Source organism: Callospermophilus lateralis, chromosome 1, assembly GCF_048772815.1.
Source record: "Callospermophilus lateralis isolate mCalLat2 chromosome 1, mCalLat2.hap1, whole genome shotgun sequence".
Taxonomy (NCBI): domain Eukaryota; kingdom Metazoa; phylum Chordata; class Mammalia; order Rodentia; family Sciuridae; genus Callospermophilus; species Callospermophilus lateralis.
The window spans coordinates 94,060,065-94,082,321 of NC_135305.1; the positions used below are offsets into that span (position 1 = coordinate 94,060,065).

General features: G+C 36.6%; 1 protein-coding gene across 8 annotated transcripts in view; it reads right to left on the bottom strand.

Annotated features, from left to right (window-relative positions):
• Window positions 1-22,257, bottom strand: part of Amph (amphiphysin) — a 211,739-nt gene that overhangs the window by 104,395 nt on the left and 85,087 nt on the right. For 7 of the 8 annotated variants that reach the window (XM_076864063.2, XM_076864067.2, XM_076864057.2 and 4 more), the window contains exon 2: window positions 13,784-13,864. In XM_076864063.2, coding sequence (XP_076720178.1) covers window positions 13,784-13,864 — 81 coding nt within the window. Of the gene's footprint in view, window positions 1-13,779; window positions 13,865-22,257 lie in introns of all 8 variants that reach the window. The other variant, XM_076864058.2, reaches the window with a different exon arrangement.

The window sequence follows — 22,257 nt, forward strand, 5'->3', positions numbered from 1 at the left end:
TCTAAGGCAGTGTGGTAGGGCTTTGATATTTGAAAAATTTTAAAGCTCCTTGGAAGATTCTTATAAATAATCAGGTGTGTGATATGCAGTTAAGGAAACCATTATGTTTACTGTGTCTTTATAACCTCAGGTTCATTTCTAGGTCCTAACATCATAGGTGATTCTTTACAGGCACAAGTCAAATAAAGAACTCAAGAATATGTACTTTTAAAAGGTCTCCAGATGGTGGTTATTGGAAATCTCTGGTAAATTTTTTCACTGTATCTGGCACTTAATGAACACTTAGTGTGTTGATGGAAACTCTAGTACATAGCTCTAGAATAAGATTGTTTAAAAAAGATACTTGTCTGGCTCCAGGTTTCATTCAGCCACCATAAGACATTACTGCTAATGCGCTTACTTCATTGAGATTTCTACTCCAGTGACAAAGTCAACCACAGGTTTTACAGCATGGCTTACAAAAGAGAATCACAGTAGATGCAAACCAATAAAACAGATGCAAGTCTGAGAACCAACTACAGCTCATTTACGCAGATGTTCACAGTCATTTCAGATAGTCTCCCCAGGCCTAAATAATAGATATGCCTAATTCTCTGTATCCCATTACCAGAATGGTACAGCCAGTCTGAGGATTGTTTAGAAGGAGCCTCAAAAATTGAAAATGAGCTTTCCTCATAAGAGTAGTGGGAGATACTTGGAATTGGTCTCTAAATGAATGCTGAGGAATGGGAATCTAAGCCTTCTGAGTCTGCATCATTTATTAAATATTATAAAGTGAAAAACAACTAAAAGTAGGTAAAAACAAATAGGATGGAAACCTTCAGAGAAATACCATGAAGAGCCTCCTTTAGAAGTGATTTTTTTTTTTTTTAATTGGGAACAGACTCCATAGGAAACAGCATAGTGATGTTTGAAACATCTGTAGTTTGGGTCAATTTTTAGTTTGGCTTAAAGCTTTTGATTTACATAGGCCAAAACTGAAGAGAGAATCTTGCTGATGAATAGAACAAATAAAAGTAGTTAATAGATAGACATGTTCTCTAACAAATGTGTCAAGTTTTTGCTTTCTTTCTTCCATCTGGCACCATGGACAGCATCCCTAACATTTAGAAGAAGTAGGCAGACTCATTTTACATGAGCAAAGACAAGAGATTTAATAAATGTGTTGGATATTAAATAGAGAGACTATAGAGGAATGCAGAAAAGGTTCACAAGCAAGGCACCTATACTGTCTGCTCGCTTCTAAAGAAGTCAATTGCATTAACAATCATAGTGGGTTTTAATTAGGAAAAAAAACATTAAATCAAGATTATAAAGAAAAAAAATACATGTTTCCCACAAAAACAATATTTAAAAAAGAGAGTGACCATCTTAATTCAGTGTTTAATGGACAATTTTCATTGTTATTTTGGCCATATAGTGACTATTTATATAAATAAATTAAACTAAGACACTCATAAATACTAACTACTAAGTGAACTACTTTATAGGGTGAGGTCCTTTGGAGTAACATCTAGTAAACACCCATTTAGCCTGGGAGTCTATCTGGAAATGGGATTATGAGACGGTATAGAAATAATATTTTTTTTTAAGAATACTAATTTGGGTGAGGGAATTCTCAAGCATGAAAGTTAGATGAAGAAATTAGGACATCAAATTATATCATAATGTTAATAGTACTGTGATATCATGTAAAGTCTATTTCTTTTGTCTACCATTTTAATTGCTGCAAAAGAAAATGGATTTCTGTACACTTACAACACAAAATTGCATTTGAATTGTTCATTACTTCTATCCAATGTCCTGTACAATTCCGTGCCGGATAGGCACTCAATAATTAGGTGATGGGTCAGTCAAAAAGGCTTTTGAAAGACACTTATCCATAGAGAAGTTATCCCTGCCTTTTAGCTGCTAGCTAGTAGCAGCATTGTGCTCCTCCAGCTGTATACTATACCCAACCTCCACCTGTCTACTCAAGAATACAGATCACCTGTTCTCCCCTTTCCCTGATGAATCATCACATTTTCTTCTTGGACTAAATGAGTCCCACTTGTATGTAATTGACATCTTTAAAATATGTACTCTGGACCCTACTTCCTCTGCCAGCTGAAATCTTATTTCTTTGTTCTCCTCTGAAGCAAAACTTGAAACCCAATGTCCTCTAGCCTCCTGATAGCACATATCTTGCTCTATTTATTTCCCATTTTCTTGTTTTTCCACATTCTTGCAATATTCTACAAGACAATATAATCTACTTATTTACTGTATACTTATTTTCTTAGAATACAAGATCCAAAATGGCAGTGGTCTTTGTTTGTCTTGTTCACTGATGATTCTCAGTGTCCTATATCAGTTCCTGGCCTATAGAAGACAGTCAGTCATTGTATGGCAAGTGTATACCTTGAAAAATTGTATTAGTTTGTTCTACATCGGCCTCCATGTAATATCACCTATTAAACAATCTCAAAAACCATTTTGAAAGTTGATTTTAAAATAAAACACTTTAAGTGTTATGAAATATTTGTATGCTGTCGGTTTTTCAGTATTATAAAACTCCCACATAAATAAGAATAAAGAGCTCCCCTAGGTGAAATTTACTTCCAGATACAGCTGTTTACTGATTTTTCTCTGTGATTTTTGAGCTTAAACTTTAATAGGAACCCTTCATGAATTCAGACAAAAAATTACAAATTTCTCTCAAAAACAATTGTCAGATATTAATTAAATATAGTAATGCTTTTGCTAAAAGGCTCTTTCTTTCAGAGAAGATAAAACTTGCTCTAGAATATAATACATAAAAAAATTAAAGAGTCTACAAAATAGAGAGCTTAACTGGGATTCAAGGATAAGAAAAAATTATTTTACATAATTAAAATTACTTACTATATTGTTTGTAAAAACATGAAAAACTGTGAAGATTAAAAATACTATATGTGCCAGCAGATCTTTATAGAGCATCATGACTATCAGGGCAGCTTCAGAACCCAGGGTAGAATAAAGCCCAGGCCATGTCAGAAATATGGATATCCTACTGTGAAAAAACTTACAATAAAAGAAGTAAAATAAGCTACAACAAAGAGGGGCTTCGATATTGAACAAGTAAGGAGGCATATAGCATGCAAATTAGAGGGTAAATCCAGAGCATATTTGTGACAAGAAGGCAACTCAAAATTAGCTATATTAAGCATCTCATGGGTGCTAAAGGTCATGGAGATTTCTTAAAATGATTAAAACAGGATATCTTTCTTTATGTTATAATCTGATGAGGACACAGGTACGAATCAAATAACTGTCACATATGAAAACTGGACTACAAATAATGTACTAGTGAAATAAATAGAGGAAGAGAGACTCCTGACTAAGGGGGCTAGAAAACCAAAATGTGGACTATATCTTGAGTAGAACTTAAAGAAGGGGCACTAGGACATGAACATGGCAGATGAGATAAGGGCAATCATAAGGGAGCAGGTGCAGAGAGGGAAGTGGGAAAGAGCTTGGAAGTAAGCAGTCTAGTCTTAAATGACTCCATCAGACACTGACCACCAACTATTCACTGCATCAACTTCCTTTCTGCCTTTAATTACAACAGAGCATCTTGATTCAGATGAGTCTCCTTAATGTGATCCCTCAAGAGAAAAGACATTTGCTTGGCTGGTTGGCTGCTGAGCTCTGCCAAGTACTAAAAGAGGAAGTATGATCACATCCCTGGGTATGGACAAAGAAAGGTTTATAATGCCCTTAATGTGAAAGGAAGCCCAAAGCAAATTGCACCTAGAAATAATTTCACTTTTTTATAGAGCAGGGGAGTAAATAAAGAAAAAGAGCAAGCAAGTAGAATTTGTCCCATGTCATATAAATAAATATTTTTTTCTTAATTGATTTTATTCCTTAAATACATGACAGCAGAATGCATTACAATTCTTATTACACATATAGAGCACAATTTTTCATATCTCTGGTTGTATATAAAGTATGTTTACACCAATTCATGTCTTCATATATGTACTTTGGATAATGATGTCCATCACATTCCACCATCATTGCTAACCCCCTGCCCCCTCCTTTCCCTTCCCACCCCCTGCCCTATCTAGAGTTCATCTATTCCTCCCATGCTCCCCTCCCTACCCTACTATAAGTCAGTCACCTTATATCAGAGAAAATATTCAGTATTTGTTATTTTGGAATTGGTTAACATCACTTAGCATTATCCTCTCCAACTTCATCCATTTACCTGCAAATGCCATAATTTTATTCTCTTTTATTGCTGAGTAATCTTCCATTGTATATATATGCCACATTTTTTAATCCATTCATCTACTGAAGGGCATCTAGGTTGGCTCCACAGTTTAGCTATTGTGAATTGTGCTGCTATAAACATTGATGTGGCTGTGTCCCTGTAGTATGCTGTTTTTAAGACCTTAGGGTATAGTCTGAGGAAAGGAATAGCTGGGTCAAATGGTGGTTACATTCCCAGATTTCCAAGGAAGCTCCATACTGCTTTCCATACTGGCTGCACCAATTTTCAGTCCCACCAGCAATGTATGAGTGTGCCTTTTTCCCCCACATCCTCGCCAACACTTATTGTTGTTTGTCTTCATAACAGCTGCCATTCTGACTGGAGTGAGATAATATCTTAGAGTAGTTTTGATTTGCATTTCTCTAATTGCTGGAGATGATGAACATTTTTTCATATATTTGTTGATTGATTGTATATCCTCTTCTGAGAAGTATCTGTTCATGTCCTTGGCCCATTTATTGATTGGGTTTTTTTTTTTTTTTTTTTTTTTTTGGTGCTTAGCTTTTTGAGTTCTTTATATACCCTAGAGATTAGTGCTCTATCTAATGGGCGGGGGAGGTAAAGATTTGCTCCCAAGATGTAAGCTCTCTATTCACCTTACAGGTTGTTTCTTTTGCTGAGAAGAAAGATTTTAGTTTGAGTCCATCCCATTTATTGATGCTTGGTTTTAGTTCTTGTGCTATAGGAGTCTTATTAAGGAAGCTGGGGCCTAATCCCATATGATGAAGATTAGGGCCTACTTTTTCTTTTAATAGATGTGGAGTCTCTGGCTTAATATCTATGTCCTTGATCCACTTTGAGTTGAGTTTTGTGCATGGTGAGAGATAGGGGTTTAATTTCATTTTGTTGCACATGGATTTCCCAGCACAATTTGTTGAAGAGGCTATCTTTTCTCCAATGCATGTTTTTGGTGCCTTTGTCTAATATGAGATAATTGTAATTTTGTGGATTAGTCTCTGTGCCCTCTATTCTGTACCAATGGTCTACCAGTCTGTTTTGGTGCCAATACTATGCTGTTTGGTTACTATTGCTCTGTAGTATAGTTTAAGGTCTGGTATAGTGATGCCACCTGTTTCCCTCTTCCTGCTAAGGACTGCTTTAGCTATTCTGGGTCTCTTATTTTTCCAGATGAATTTCATGATTGCCTTTTCTATTTCTATGAGGAATTCCATTGGAAAATTGATTGGAATTGCATTAATAAACAAATATTCTTAATGGAATAACTTGAGGGCACTACCACAGACAAGAAGTCAGATTTTCCTGTGTCAAAATGTATGTGTGGACTCAGACATAATTTTATTAATTGCAAAATTTGTTGCTGGAGAGATTTTTGGAGAAGTACAGATTTAGTAGAACATGCATAAGCTCTTGCTTTAATATACTTCATTAAAGGAAAAGAAATCCTATCACCCACCCTGTTTCATGCTGCTCTCTTGGTCCACAGACTACTCATTCTTTGTGGTAAATTTTACACGAGGCCATGGCTTTCCATAGAAAGATTTCCTTACACATTCTTTGCCAAAATGTCACCAGAATACTGTTTCCTGGTTTTCCATGTCCATTAACAACCTTCATGGGTCTTCCTCCTGCATCCAAACATTTTCCTTTCCCTTCCTTTAACACTTTTCCCATTACATAAAGAACATAAAGGTAAACCTTGTCTAATTTATACTCATAGTGTTCTGTTGAGTATGCCTACCAATGGGCAATAAACTGAACATGAGGGCCATTTCACCCATTACACACTTAACAGCATTCTGTTCATTGAATGTCATGGCTGATGGTAAGTAGCATTGTAAATATTTTGATCACTGTGATTTGAAAGAGCCCTGTTATATCTGTATAAACATTATTTAAACTTATTATTTTTTCACCCTCCTCAGCCCTGAACAAATTATATTTCTTTTCTCAAATATATGACCTGGAACAATGTCCGTTTTAGTTAAAAGTACTAAAAATAGACAATAGAAAGATGCTCTATAATAACAAACCTGTAATTTGTACCAGAGCTGCTCTGGCAGGAATGAACCCTCTTCCCAGTACTGAGAATACTACTGATTTCCCTCAGTGGCCACAGTAGAACAGGGATAATTGGAGTTCAAGCTGTGAAATTAACTGCTATACTTCTAATAAGAATTTCCCAATAAAGTAGAGGGGAAAGTGGTTACAAATGATCTGCTTGGGATCTCTAGGATCACTGCAGTAGGTAAAGACAATACAAACCTCAGATGAGATCTCATACTTCAAAAACTCAAGAACAATGTTTAATCCTTCAAGGGCAAATGCAAACACACCATACATCTTTAACTGATAGCTGTCATGCCAGCAAAGTCTAAAAGGCATATTGTCCCCTAAGTTCACCAATTATATTAACTACTACCTTTATTTTAAGACATTAATAATGCTTATCAATTGTTATAAGTATATATGTTATAATGCTTACATGTTTCATATAGAACAGCCCATGGATCAATTTCATCCCACAGACATGGATTGTTTTTATAATCCTCATTATAAAATTGAGGATTTTATAACATAGGTAACAATATTTATAGGTAACAATATTTAATAATGATATTTCCACTGACACAGAGCCAGATTTATTGGAAGTAGGGGGAAAGCTCTCTGAGGCACAGAAGTGAGGGCAGACCAGTAGGCAAAGGGGACTGTCAACTGTGGCACTTAGTAAATGTGGACTCTTGGCCAGCAGTCCTCAGGAGTGGAGGGAGGAGACAGCACAGTGGATATGAGTCAGTCACAGCTAGAAGCAGGGGAAACTCTCCACTGGAGTAACACAGCAGATGGGGAGATGGCTCACATAGTCAGAAGACTGGTTACATAAACTGGTAAATACACCATTAAATACATAAATCAAAAGCAATGGAAACCAACTTTCTTACTCTGAAAGAAGGAGGTATGAATATAGGAAGGGGGTCAATTAAAATAAAGCAGGAGATACTGAATGGCAACTAGAGGTGTCATGGTTTCAGACAGAATTAGGAAGTGTTCCCTCTTCTTTCCCAAAATAGTATGTGTAAAAATGGTATTAATTTTTAAATGTGAGCATTTTCCAGTGAAACCATCTAAATCTGGAGAACTCTTTTTCAGGTTTTAGATTACAAATCATTTATAGGACTATTATAGGACTACTCAGATTGTCTATTTCATCTTTCAAGCTTTGTTACTTGGTGGTTGTAGAGATATTGGTCTATTGTGGTTGTAAAGTACAAGTTGATGGTATTATTTCATTATTGACCTTTAAATGGCTGAGGATCCAAAGTGATATCTCTGTTTTACTTCTAATACTGGTAATTTGTGTCCTTTAGTTATTGCCAGTCTTGCCTACAAGTTTCTCGATTTTTGTTGTTGTTGTTGTTGTTGCATTTTTCTCTCTCATTTTCCTGTTTTTAGATCTATTGATTTTTGCCCTTATATTTTTATTTCCTTCATTTTTCCTGTTTGGTTAAGTTTATTTTGCACTTCTTTTTATGTTTCTTGAGGCCGAGACCACATAATTGGTATATGACCTTCCCTGTTTCTGATGCACATATTTAATGCAACCAAATTTTCCTCTGTTCTGGCTTTAACCGCTTGCAAAAAATATGTTTTCATTTTCAAGGCCATGTATTTGGTGCACTTACCCAGTTCCCCAAATAAACAGGATCCTACTTCTGGATTTCTAATATTTTCTATATTCTCTCCCTATTAAACCATAGGATGTAGAAAGAGTCTCATTAAATCCAGTGAGGTGTCATTGGGTCATTCGAATTTTAACAAGGCACCCAGCTTCCAACATGACAACCAGGGGAGGAAGAGAACTCTGATACTATACCCCAAATCACACCCACTAAAGATCACATCCTCTTAGTTGATTTGATCTATACAGATTGTGAATAATCCACAGCATGATTACCAACCAAATCCTTATGCAAATTTTGTCTTAAAGATACTAAAAATAGATATGAAGCATAGAATTTTCAAGGACCAATCAGAGGAAAAAACTTGAAAAATTTGTATGAGTTAGTGCAATGAATGCACTGGTTCCTTGATGTATTTTCCCAAGACCAGTATCATGGGCATCACGTGGGAACTTGTCAGACACACAGATTCTCAGGCCTCAACCCAGACCTACTGAATTAGGAACTCTGGGAGAGGAGCAGGAATGTGTGCTGCACCAGATGTGCTTTCAGGATGATTCTGAGCCAATTCCAGTCTGATAAACAAAGCTCTGGTGGACACAAAATCCAATCTCTGAGCTTGAAACTTAGAACCCAAGTTTAGTAACCTGACAGGAAGATCTGCAGGCTGCGTGAGGTTCTTCATGCTGTCATTTAAAATTAGACCATTATTCAAAACAGACCTGATGGAGCCACATAAAAGGTGAATATATCAATCTGTTTGCATCGTGGTTATCTCTCATTTTAAAAACGTGTTTGAAGGTATTTACTAAGTATTTGCAAATTGCAAACATATTCACAGAATACATATAATTTACCATAAATTTAAAAATTTCATAAGTTAATGTACTATGGTAGTATACTATTTATTTACATGCTCTTAAAAATCTTTTATTCTGAAGGTTTTAAAAATTTTAATCATAAATATATGGTTCTAAATAACTCTCATAAAACTCTCTCCAAAAATAACACAGTATGCATCTCTTTGATCCCAGATATAAAAATATACTCTAGGAACGCACTCAAAATTATAATTATTGCTGTTAGTCAATTTTAGAAAGGATTTGTTAGATTTCCATGAAAAGCACTGGGTCCTATGAAGATAAAAAAATGAAAACAACAAGACAAGCTGCCTGTCCCAGGAGGATCAACTCAGAGTAAGGAGAAGACCTGACCCAGCCTTCAATCACTGTAGCAGCCTAATAACTTTAGTCACTGGTCCTGAATTCTCGCAGGTTGAGAGGATGCCAAGGTCACAACATTTCCTAGTTTGTATAGGTTGAGCATTCCTATTCCAAACATCCAAAATCTGAAATGCTCTGAAATCTGAAACTTTTTGAGTAATGATATAATACTCAAAAATTTTTAAATCTAGGTGCATTTTGGATATTAAATTTTTAGATTAATCATGCTCAAATGGTAATGTCTAATTAATACCACAAAATCCAAAAATCTCTGAAAAATGGTCCCAAACATTTTGGATAAGGAACACTCAACTTGTAAGAAACCAAAGTCAGGCCATTGCTTTAGGAGGGGGCACAGAGAGAAACAGCAGGACGATACTAATCTATTGTTTCAAAAATGAAATGGAAAGCTACTGATACAGAAAAAGGAGAATCAAGTACTGATCTTAGGCCCAGTCTGAATTAGGGTGCTCACATCCACACTGACTATGATGCAATCCAATATTTGGTTATCTGAGCCCAGGCAGTCCATGATGTATTTTGTTATTGTAATTAGCACACCTGCCAAAACCGTGGCATCTTCCTGGGCAAGTTCATTGACAGGAAGGAAAGAGAAGCCAACAGCCTTCCTTCTCCTGTAAAACCTTTTCCCTGTTCACTAACAGATCATTGGCAGGCAGCAAGATGCACTGATAGTAGCTGGTGTTCACACAAATCAAATTTGCTACTTGTCAGCAGCTCTGATAAGAGGTAAAATGGAATAAAAATGCCTCTGGGGAGGAAGCACTAAAATCAGATTTGTTTTCTTCCTTGTGGATTTTTATAATCCCTGCTTTCCATAGCTCTCTTCATGGAAAATTTTGAGTTCTTTATAGAGGAGTTCACTCTGCTTTCCTTTGTTAAACCCTCCCTTTCCCCCTACCTCACTCTCCTAATTAATTGTTTACAATATCTGGGCCACAAAATCTATGACAATGCAAGTCCAATGGACCACCAGGGTGGTCTGTGCAGACTCTTCACCCTCACTCTCACACAAACCATATTTTAGGAAAACAGGTCTGGGATCAGAAAGAAAGTTTGAGGTTAGAATAAAAAAGGCAGGGGGTGAGCTCATCACCAGAGTTGAAATATAGGCCTTTCAGCCACCATCATTTCTAACATAAGCATGCAGCAATTGCAAGGACCCTTATGATTTTATAAAACGGAATTTAAAAGCAAGATCAACAAGTCCCAAAATGTTTGAATACTTTCTAAAACATTCTGGAATTGTTTACTTTTAATTAAACACTAGTGGACTGTGGTCAGATGACTATAATAAAATGCACAAACTCAAATATGCTTCAATTCATACTGTTAATAGTATCTTTTGAGATTTAGAAAAAAATAAATATTCATCAAATGTGGAATCTAAATTTCCTGCATTAGCTAATACCTTTAAAGTATGGATCCTTGAGATAATGCCATTGGTACTTTGGATGATGAGTCACCATATTAACATTTATGAATGGCATTAACACTAAGAATAATAGATGTTGTAGAGGTAATTACAATCTTGAAAAATCTTTCTTCCTAAGTTCATGTTGTACATAAGCACCACACTTTTTCAGCATAGGCCACAGATGTAAATTGGTCACGAAAACATATTGCGGGTAAAATTTTTTTTTCTCTCCATAAAAAATAAAAAAATTCAGATTTCAGTTATATTTCTCAACATTTGTTTCCACTGAAAATTAATAAATCCCTCTCCTCTCCTTCCACTGTCTTCCTTTCTTTTCTCCTTCTCCTCTTCTAACATATAAATGTAAGACACCCTCTCTCTTCACTCCTCTACAATGACTATAAACTTACCCTCTGATTAACAACAACAACAACAACAATTAAAAACCACCAAAATCAGGATGTAGAAATGTAAGATATTTTTCATGCAAAAATATCTTTCAAGTGAACCGAAGGGGGCCATGAGTCTTCTTGAGAAATAACACTTTTCACATTTCCAGTTTATTTCCTTCACTCTTATAAAATAGAATTGCTTTTTAAAATTTCCCCAAATTTGGAAGTTTTACCCAGGTTTTAAAATCTGCTAAAATTCTTCAGAGAACTAAGGTATAGCTTCCTAGAGTGATTATATGCTATTTTGCCCCATAACATTTGAAAAATGTATATAGTGATAGGAATAGATGGCAGAATGGCCCTATAAAGCCACCCATGCTGCTCTCCTGGTGGCACAGATCATTTAACCAATATAACTGATGGTTTAATCAACCTGACTTTTCTCTAGTACTTTAGACAAAAACAATCCTTATCTGGTTCCGTCAGGAAAGTAAAAAAACAGCAATAAAAATCCATTGAAATCAGAAAACTCAAACTGCTTCCTAGACATGAATGTATTACTGAAATGATATTTCCCAAGTTAGCCTTCTGGGATGTCAACTGCCTCAAAATGTCATTAAAATGACAAAGAAAAAAATGCTAGGGCAAAGAACTAATTAGCTCCACAGGGATACATCAGTCATGAAGTCTAAGTTTCAAAGAGTAGATTATCAATAGTTAAGCAGGGAAAACTATAAACAGAGTCACTTCTTCAATATAAACCCAATCTTTTAAAGCAGACATTTGGGATTGCCCTGCAAAGCAGTGGGGTATTGATTGACAGGTTTTCCTGCAGTCTAAGACAAAGATCTGTATGAGTGATACCCATGTTCAGGAGAAGATGTGTGAGGGTTCACCAGAAAATGGCAGAAATTGATGCACAGATGGTTCTCCTTGGGAAGACTAGGAGACAACTAATTCTGTGGGCCTACATCTAACAAACCTCTAAGAATTCTCTTTTCTCCCTCCATCAGTCCATAGGTGTCTAAAATATTCAGTAATTTGGATGTGATCAATTATTCCCTGATCCTCTTTTTTTCCAACTTTCCCCCTTTCTTTTCTCATTTTTAGATAGAATAAGATCCCTACTCTTCATGGTAAGTTGAGTACTTACCTGCTGAGACATTCATAAATGTGTTCTAGCAGATCTACATGGTCTACATGGTCCTACTGATCTACATGGTCCTACACCTCCTGGATTTTATAACACCTCTCAGTGAGGAAAAGAAATAGCATGTGTCCAGTGAGAAAAACAACAGAAACACTGATACATATAGGGAAGAAAGGAACCTCCAAGATCAGGGATTTTTATGCAGGAACAAAGGAGGCAAAATAAAAATTGATGATTTTTCCATTACTGTTGTCATCCAAAGGCCATAATTTTCTTTGTAAACACTGGTAACTCCAATAATAGCAGGAAATTATTCCATGTTCTTACATTGGCCCTCTGTCCCCATTTTCCAGAATCTATGGGCCCTGCCTTCTTCCTACCCTGCTTATAGTATGAAACCTAAATCTAGTATGAAACCTAAACCCCAGAAAGTTTCAAACATCAATCCAGATCAAACATCCCTCTAAAAAGAGATATATTAGCCAATTCTCAAGTATTGTCAATCAAAATAGGTCATTTGAAAAGTAGTTTGTAGTTTTCCATATACGCTAAACACTCACCTGTCCATAAAAGGAGCCAACATCATACACACACACACACACACACACACACACACACACACACAGTCTGAACCTTTGTTTTTCATTATCTCCTCATCTAAGAAACCTTCTTAGACATTTTTCTTAGTTATATACCCCATGAAATTTTAATAACATATATGTACTATGTATTTATGTAGCTAATGTTTTTGTTTATCTATTTTAAGCATTAAGAGTGAGACCTTTCTTGGACCCACCAAGAACCAAGTTCCATCCATTTGGAGAGGTGTAATCCCTCACAATAATGCATGATGTTGAAGCATGCAACAATTGAAATCATTTTGCCAGAAATATTTACTGCCTCTCTAATATTGGGTGGAATAGAAATGATCAAAACAACATCTTTCCTTTAGATCGGTCACTTGGGACAGAAGAGGTCCAGAACAGCAAAATCTTTGTCTCCTGCTATTCCAAGTCCCAAAACTCCCTTTCTGCAGTGCTTGCTCCCTTGTCTTCTACAAAAGAGTCTCCACAACGAACAAGTTAATTCCAACTCCATTGTTCTTTCTCCATTTCAAAACTTTTAAATTTTAAATTGTATTAGTCCATCTTCTGCTATCAATAAAACAAGACAACAGACTGATGAATTATAAAGAAGTTTATTTTGGCTCATGGTTCTGAAGGCACATGGTTGAGGGGCTACATCTGGAGATGGCCTCTTTGCTGGCAGTCCTGAGGTAGAGCAAGGCTTCACATGGCAAGAGACATAGAGTGTGTGTGTGTGTGTGTGTGTGTGTGTGTGTGTGTGTGTGTCTGTCTGTCTGTCTTCTGGTCTCTGTCTCCTCTTCTTATAAAGGCCCTATGATGCAGACTTGGGACTCCACCCTGATGACCTTATCTAATCGTAATCACCTCCCAGAGATCCAGAGATCCCCCCTAACACTATAGTAAGGCTGTTTCCACCCCCTAAACACCTCACTATGGAAATTAAATCTCAACACATGAACCTTGGTGGGCCCTAAGTCCTCTCCAAACCACAGCATGTGCTAACATACATACACTGTTAAAACCATCTCCCACTCCAGAAATGAGATTAACAGACTCACCTCTTGCCGTTTGAAGTTCTGGACATACTCTTCAAACTGTTCGTCTTTTGTCTCATCAGCTTTCCCCAGCTTCTGGAGGACCTATTGTGAATAAAGCAAAATGTTTTGGTACAGTGATCTTTTCAGAGGAAGCTGTGTTTTCCGTGAACAGGCTGAACAAAGCTGCTGCCTTGCTGTAAGGAGTCTGAGGAGAATCCTCCCTCAGCACTGTCAGTTTTCCTGTTCTGAAAGCATCTTGGCTTGGTGACTTTGTAGTTGAACAGACATGGATTTTAATCACAGATCCACCACCCACAAACTGTGTGATTTTGTACAATGGTCATGCTACATTGCATTTTTTAAATTATATATCTGTTTCCTCCAGGAGGCTGTGCATGACTTAAAGAGAGAAGCAATACCTTTCTTGTTTATTGGCCCAAAGCATCTGACACAAAGCTTAATACATAATATGTATTAAATTATTTGTTAATCAATGAAGCAAAGCTGTTTGACTGAAGTATTCTTCTATTTCCTAGGGATAGTGTGAAGTTCTCCCCAGATATATTCTGATGTTCCCCTCAATTCAATAAATACTCAAAGAGGTCATGGAACACACAGGTCTCATGCTAAACACTGGCCAGTGAGAAATACAAAGACAAATAAGAAAAGCCCCAGCACTGACCCTAAAAAAAAATGTATATATAGACAAGGCACATCCATAAATAAGAGATGAAAGATGATGTGTTAATAGCAATATAAGCAGTTGCATAAGTGTTATTAGCAATCAATAGTCCTTGGAGTTGATATCTTTAGGGAATGCTTTCTAGAAGTTATTTACATTGTGCTGAGAAATTTGACAGAGCTCTTTCCAGCCAAGGAAGTGGCCCAAGGGAAAATCACAGCAAAAAACATTACATATCATGAGACTGGGCATGAATAGTCCTGCTTGCCTAAAGCACAAGACAGGGTACCTGGAAAAGCAGAAAGTCTCTTGAGGACAGAGCAGAAGGATTCAGACTGTCATGATTGGGTTCACTGTTCAATCATTCACTGTTCAATATTCCCTCATCTTGTACCCAAAACATCAACTAACTCAAGAAAATAAAACTGTAAACATTGCCTTCTAGAAATATATCCCCCATGGCATTAGGAAACATTCTTTTAAAAAATAAATAAATGAGCATTAAAATATATGATGATATAAACAACATCCTTGACTAGGTTTTACAACAGATTATGCTACTATTTCCCAAAATTGAAGCTAGAGCCTTATGTGAACTGAGAAATATTGAAGTAGCCTTTTAAAGCAAGGACAGAGAGAGAAAATCATCTAAAACTCGGAAAAAGGCAACAGTTGTCTCTGGTGGTTCCTCAGGGCTATGCTTACGCGTAGTTTGCACTTTCAATTGGCTTCCACTGGACCATGCTGTTTCACAACTCCACAAGGATGGAAGTTGACTTGAAGAATTTGATCCAGCAGAAAGGCAAATATTTTCTATCCAAGGGACAAGATTCCAAAGGTGATGGTTTATGTCATTGACTAGTTTTGTATCTAACCTGGCAATCATATTCTAAAATTCCTTTATTAAATAGCCTGTAAGTACCTAGCTCCTCGGTATGCTTTGAACAAGTTTAAATATCTTACTGGATACTGCATTAATTAATGAACTGAATAAAATTTTCAATCTAGTTTATATATTTTCTGCCTTATTGGTGAGCACCTTGGACAATGAGACCTCAGCAACCTAGAGGCCTCTCTGTCCTTCAGGTCAGGCATGCAGGCCACTGCTCAGAGCCCCTTACCTTAAGAGGAGTCCCCAGTTTGATTTTTGGCCCCTCCCCCACCTCCAGCTAAGGAGCTGCCCCCTTAGGAGCCTGGACTTTGGCCACTATCTCCTTTTTGTTTGGTGAAGCAGCACCATTCTTGTCCTCGATGACCATTGGTTTTGAACTCTTTTTTCTTTTCTTTTTTCTTTTCTTTTTAGTAACAGGGATTGAACTCAGAGACACTTAACCTCTGAGACACATCCCCAGTCTCACTGAATTGCTTAGGGCCTTGCTAAGTTGCTGAGGTTGGCTTTGAACTTGTGATCCTCCTGCCTCAGCCTCCTGAGCCAATGGGATTACAGGTGCTCACCACTGCATCTGGCTCAATTTTTTAAATTTGTTTTTAGATATAGATGACAGTAGAGTATACACTGACATATTCCACGTACATTAAATATAACTTATTCTACTTAGGATTCCATTCTTGATGTCGTACATGCTGCAGAGTTCCACTGGTGGTGTATTTATATTTGAACATAGGAAACTTATGACTGATTTATTGAACTTGTACTATTATTTTGTTACTATTATTGTGACAAAGATAGGCAACGAAAAATTTCATAGTCCACACTTGAAAGAGAAATAAAAATCAATGACTAGGGATTCTTGGCCTCCAATAAACCTCCCTATTTTCATTCTAAGTATAATAACTCTAAGAAAGAAGAATCTGGCTTTATTGTTCCATTGTTCTATCTGCCTTTTAAAAAGATGCTTTATTTTAACCTATGTCTACCAAACAACCTTCTACCATCCCCCTACACACATACTCCCCCACACAAAACTAAAGGTAATAGGAGAAAGGCACCTAGCATTTAATATATAGTTTTTACCCCTAGTTCTCAAAGTCCACTAATTCATACATGTTAGGATACTCAAGATGGTGTAAGTCACTGAGAAGCAGCAATTCCTCATCTGACAGCAGCAGTTCAAGGCCAAGGAAGGTTGCAAACCTCTTCTGAGCAAGAAGTAGCAATCAAAATCTCAGTTCTACAAATTCACAGAGAGTGAATGGGTGCTGCTATCTTAGGGAGTGGGAGCACAAAGCTACAGATGTTTACTGAAATGCAGAAGGTGATTTACACACTCTTTGGTCCTCAAAAACTTTCTATATGGTACCTATTTTATCCATGTAACAGCAGAGGAAATAGGTTCACCCGGTTGGTTAGTGATCTATTAGAGACCCCCAGGAAATTTCCCGTTCTGAGGTCTGATGCCTCTGTCACCACTATAAATAGACTTTACCCTCTTATGGGAAGCACACAGATAGACACATCATAAACATATTCTCATCTTCTCATTAAAGGACTTGAAGCCCACTGTACCCTGAGAGAAGCATAGCTTACAGGCTGCATAACTACAATAGTGGAAGGATCATTCACAGATGCCAACTTAAAGTCCTCCATTTAGATTTCAAATTGTGGTCCCTCACTTTTCATGTTTCTAAAAATTTACAGTATAAATAAAATAGCCAAACAACCACAAACACTGATTTTAGGTGTAAAAAGAGATAAAAGAATGATAACCAAATTATGTCATTGGCCCACATTTTCTCCTCTAAGGAAAATAATAAGGTATACAGAACTCTAGAGTTAAAGCATACTGCAAATTTTTGTTGTTGCTGTTCCTTTTAGATACACATGACAGTATGTTTTGACATATTTATACAAACATGGAGTATATCTTATTCTAATTAGGATCCCAGTCTTGTGGTTGTACATGATGTGGAGATACACTGTGGTGTATTCATATTTGTACACAGGAAAGTTACGTTTGATCCATTCCATAGTCTTCCCTATCCCCATTCTACTCTCTTCCCTTTATTCCCCTTGGTCTAAGCACACTGCATCTTGAGGCCAGTTGCCTTTGACAGCAGAAGCCACAGAGGAGATGGGAAAGTCATGGGACAGAGGGAAGAAGGGATCTGGCCTTTACCAGGAACCTTTTAAATGCCAGTAGTTCATCACCAAATTTCATTTCAGCTGATTCTCACAACAGCTTGTCATCCCTAAGTTAGAGTTGAAGGAACTCGGACTCAGAGGAGGGACAACCTGCTCAAAACCGTTCACTTTGCTATTACCAAAATCCATATTTGATCACATTCTTGCACCCATTCCCCATAGCATCCTCTGCACAGAGAGCAAATCCTCCTAACACAACCCTGAAATATCCTGGATCATATGTTTTTCCCACCTAGATTCGAGTTATAATGTTATTAATAAGCCTAAGTATGAATTTATTTAACCAGTGTCCATATATATCAGTCTAAAAAGCACACTATTTTAGAAAAAGAATTACTCTAATATGTAGAAAATGATGGTTTTACTCTATTCTAAAAATAATTGTTCATAAAATATACTATTTCTTTTTTCCTAATCAATAATAAATGAAGATATGGTTTAAAATAAAATTGTATAGACTTACCCATACATTAAAAAGTAGTCAAAATTACTCAATTTCATTGCAAAACCAATATCATATATAGATAACAGGAGAGGTATCTTATTCTTCAGTGCAAATTTATTTTACAAAAGCTAGAGGGATCTACTAATATAAATATAAAAAGGGAATATAATCATTATACCAAATAATAATCTCCTGTTACTTGTATAAGAGTCCCTTTAAAAGATGGAAAAAATACACTGCATTTTTAAAAGAATTGGGCAGTGCCACTAGGAAAGAATTGAGAGTCACAAGAAAAATAAAATTATATATAGAGAGACAGATATATAACATATACATATATATGTTAATATAAGACTATATTATAGGTTAAAAAGTTAATACTGATTATTTCTGCATAGTAAGATGATGATAAAGCTGATGATAATTTTATTCTTTGTAATATTCTGTACTTTACACACTTTATTCAATGGTCATATGTTGCTAAGGTGTTAAGAAAAAATCATAAAGATAAACAGGAGTTTTTAAACACTATATCTTGTATGTAAAATAATTATTTATTAGATTCTAGTATAAGCAAAGGAGTTGGTTAATAACTGATTAAACAACTCTCCTCAAAACATATTGATGAGTGAATCAATGTCAATTGAAAGTAAGACTTCCAGAAGCAGCCATCAGGGGCTCACATTCAATTTAGCAGCTCATGTATGAGGTAAAGGTATCAATAGTGTCTACTTTGTAATATTGGGTATAACTACCAAGGATATGTATGGAAATGCTGAGCTATAACGCCCAGCATATAGTTAATGCTCAATGAAGTGTACCTATTATTTTTTTTTAATTTTTTGGTTTTCGGGGGACACAACATCTTTATTTTATTTTTATGTGGTGCTGAGGATCGAACCCAGCGCCCCGCGCATGCCAGGTGAGCAAGCTACCACTGGAGCCACATCCCCATCCCAGTGTGTAAAAAATAATAGTATTTTTATAGATATTATTATCCAACCTTATTGAATAATTTCCTCTATTATGTAAGCTTATGTAGACAGAAAAATGGGGAAGAATACTGAAAATGTTATATGATAAGAATCAAGATCCACAAAGGATCTTATCTAACAAGATGAAATTCAACAGGGAGAAAAAGTAAGACAAAAATAAAATTGCATAAGTATCAAATTTATATATTTGACTTTCAACTAAAATGCAATGGGATGGATATTAGAAATGCAAGATTTCTGCCCTTAAGTAGGAACAAGGAATGACTTTAGCAGACAGTCAACATGAGTCAACAAAGTGATGTTGCTGCCAAGGCATCTAATATAATCTTGGGCTGCACTATTAAAGCTTAATAGCTGCCAGGGAAACAGTCCAGAAATCTCTCTGAGGTGGACACATTGGTAAACACATTAATTCACAGACCATATGGAGCCAAGTAAAAGAGAACCCCACAATGCAAAGAGAGTTGACGTCATGTGGTAAGAGGAATATTTAATATGATATGGAATCTTATAGGGAGAAGAAAAGATCCAGGAGTACAGATAGATCCAGACATTTGAAGGACCATCATAAGCAAGAAGGATCAGACTTTTTCTGCCCAAAACCAAGATCAAGAACTAGCATCAGCAAGTAAAAGCTACGTAAAAATTAATTAATTAATTTAGTTTATAATAAAATTGTCATCATTTTCTAGAAACTTAACAGTTGTTGACAGAGGTAATGAGTTTACTTCCCTAGAAGTTATTTGAGGCTAATCAATAGTTAGGGTGCTAAAGAAGAAATTTATTCATCACTTAGGTGATAAACCACATCATACTTCAAATGCATTCTTTTTCATGGCAGGGAGGGTTACCAGGGATTGAACTCAGGGGCGCTTGATGGTTGAGCCACATCCCTAGACCCATTTTGTATTTTATTTAGAAACAGGGTCTCACTGAGTTGCCAAGCACCTATTTCAAATGCATTGTAATCCCAGGATTTCATTTATCATATTAGACATTTTTCCTAGAGATGAAGACATCACAATGAATAGCAGGCAGGGAAGAAAGCCTTTTCATACTTACAAATGATTGTGTGCCAGACATTGTGCAAAAGATTCCAGAAAAAGGTAAGATGCATTCTAGGGCTACAATAGTGTGATGGTGTTGAGCACAGGGTGTGAGATGTGCAGCTAGAGTAGAGAAGGTTGGAGCAACAGGCAGAGGGCAGACTACAGAAACCTTAGCAGAAAGTCTAAGGAGTTTAGCTGTCTTGTATAGACCGTGGAGAGTCAATGGAATATTTCCCTAGAGGAAATCCCACCATTACATCTGTGCTTCTTGGTAAAGATGCCAAGGACAAATTAGAAGAGAACAAGACTGAAATAATGAGACCAGTTAAAGAGTTACTTAAATAACCCAAGCAATAAACAACAGAGCATGAGCTAAGGAACAAATAAGAGAAATATTTAAGAAATAAGATATAGTACTTCATAGCTTATGAGAGAAAATGATAAAGGTCAGAAAAGAGCCAAGGTGACCTCAGATTTTTGCTGAGGTCATTGGTGGTTCCTTCAAAAAAAAAAAAAACAGACATCATTTTGTACATCAAAGTTTCACATACCACTGTGGCATCCAGGTAGAGATATGGCAAACAGCTTAAAAGACCAAGGTTCTGAGAAAGTATTCTCAGCTATAGATATTCTTGGAAATCTCCAGAATAGAGTGGTAGTAAAGCTACTGGAGTGTGTGAGAACATCTGGAGGAAAAAGGGTGTGAAGAAAGAAGTGAACCAAAGAGTCCAGGAGAACCGTTATTTGAAAATGGGCAGAACAAGAGAATCCTTGAGAGGAGATTAGAGAGCAAGAAATATGTTAGAACCAGGGGTAAATTCACAGAAACCAAAGAAGGAGACAATTTCAATAGCTACAGAGAAGTCATGCAAGATAAAGGCCAACAGAACTAAAAGTGTCCGTTGGATTTAGGAACCAGGAAGACCCTGGGTACTGTGCTAAGAACTATTTAATAGGATGGTAAAGTAAGAAAACAGATCACAGTAGACTAACTAGGAGGTGAGAAATCAGAGAGAGCAAGTACTCTGCAGAATTTAAGGGCATGCAGAGTCCATGAAGAACTTCCTGAACTGGATAAAGGTCAACCCCATTTCTAGGGAAGGAGGAACCAACCACAGAAAGGAAGAGACAAGAGCTATAAGATACAAGATTGCACAATAAGAAAAAGCTCAAAAGGAGATGACAGTGCTGGGTGGGATATATGTCAGGAATAGAAGGATTTGTCTTGCTTATGAAGAGGTACAACTATTTCTCAAAAATGCAAGGAAGAATGAATGGGAAGGCACAGAAGTTCACCTGCATAGAAGAAGGAATCTGAAGGAAGGAATACAGAGTAGATCCATCTTCCTTAAGAGGGTAAAAAAATAATAATCTACCAAGAAACAAGGGGTATCAGGTCATACAGCAAAGATCCCAGGGAGATGGGAATGGTTCATATTTAGAACTGACAAAAGTCAGGACCAGAAACACACAACAGGGCTTCTGAACAGAACTGAAGGCACAGCAGAGGCAGAAATCAGGGATGGTACAGATGCTCACATTTGAAGAGTTTTATGATTTTTCAATATAGGTGATAAGATACATCTGCTACATACCTTAAGACATCAAAGACACTGAAACTTAGAATTAAGATGATTAAAAACCTATCGTTTGCCTTGTTTGAGGTCACTAGTATTTTGACAGTGTGTCGAAGGCTCAGATGACCTCTCCCATTCCTTCATTGGCTATGTTGAAAACGCCAGCTCAGCCTGAATAGGAGGATGGCTATAAATTCCCATATCCAGTACGCAGATTTTCACAATATAATATATCTTCCTCCTACAAGATAAAGCAAGAGAGTTCTGTGACTCCTGTCTTTTGGTTTAGGACTTGGATCTTTTACTTCAAAGATAATTTTCATCTGCATTGACACCTCCCTATTGTGGAACAATAAGATTGTTGTTGTTTCTTTTGAGGCTACTGTTTGTATATGCCAAACAATATACTAAGATGAATATGCCTCTCAAACTGTACTTGCTTTCGATAACATTCTGAAATATTCTCCTAGGACTGTGCACTCATCCATCCTCTCATCCTCTCCAGGCTCAGAAGTCCCAGTCCTAAAAGACATCATGACACAGGCAAATAAAAAATTAAATAGGAAGGAAAAGCAAGAAGATAGCAACTTGGAATATTTTGTCTTAAGCCCTGTTTTAGTGTCTCCTAAAGCAAATAGTTTCTT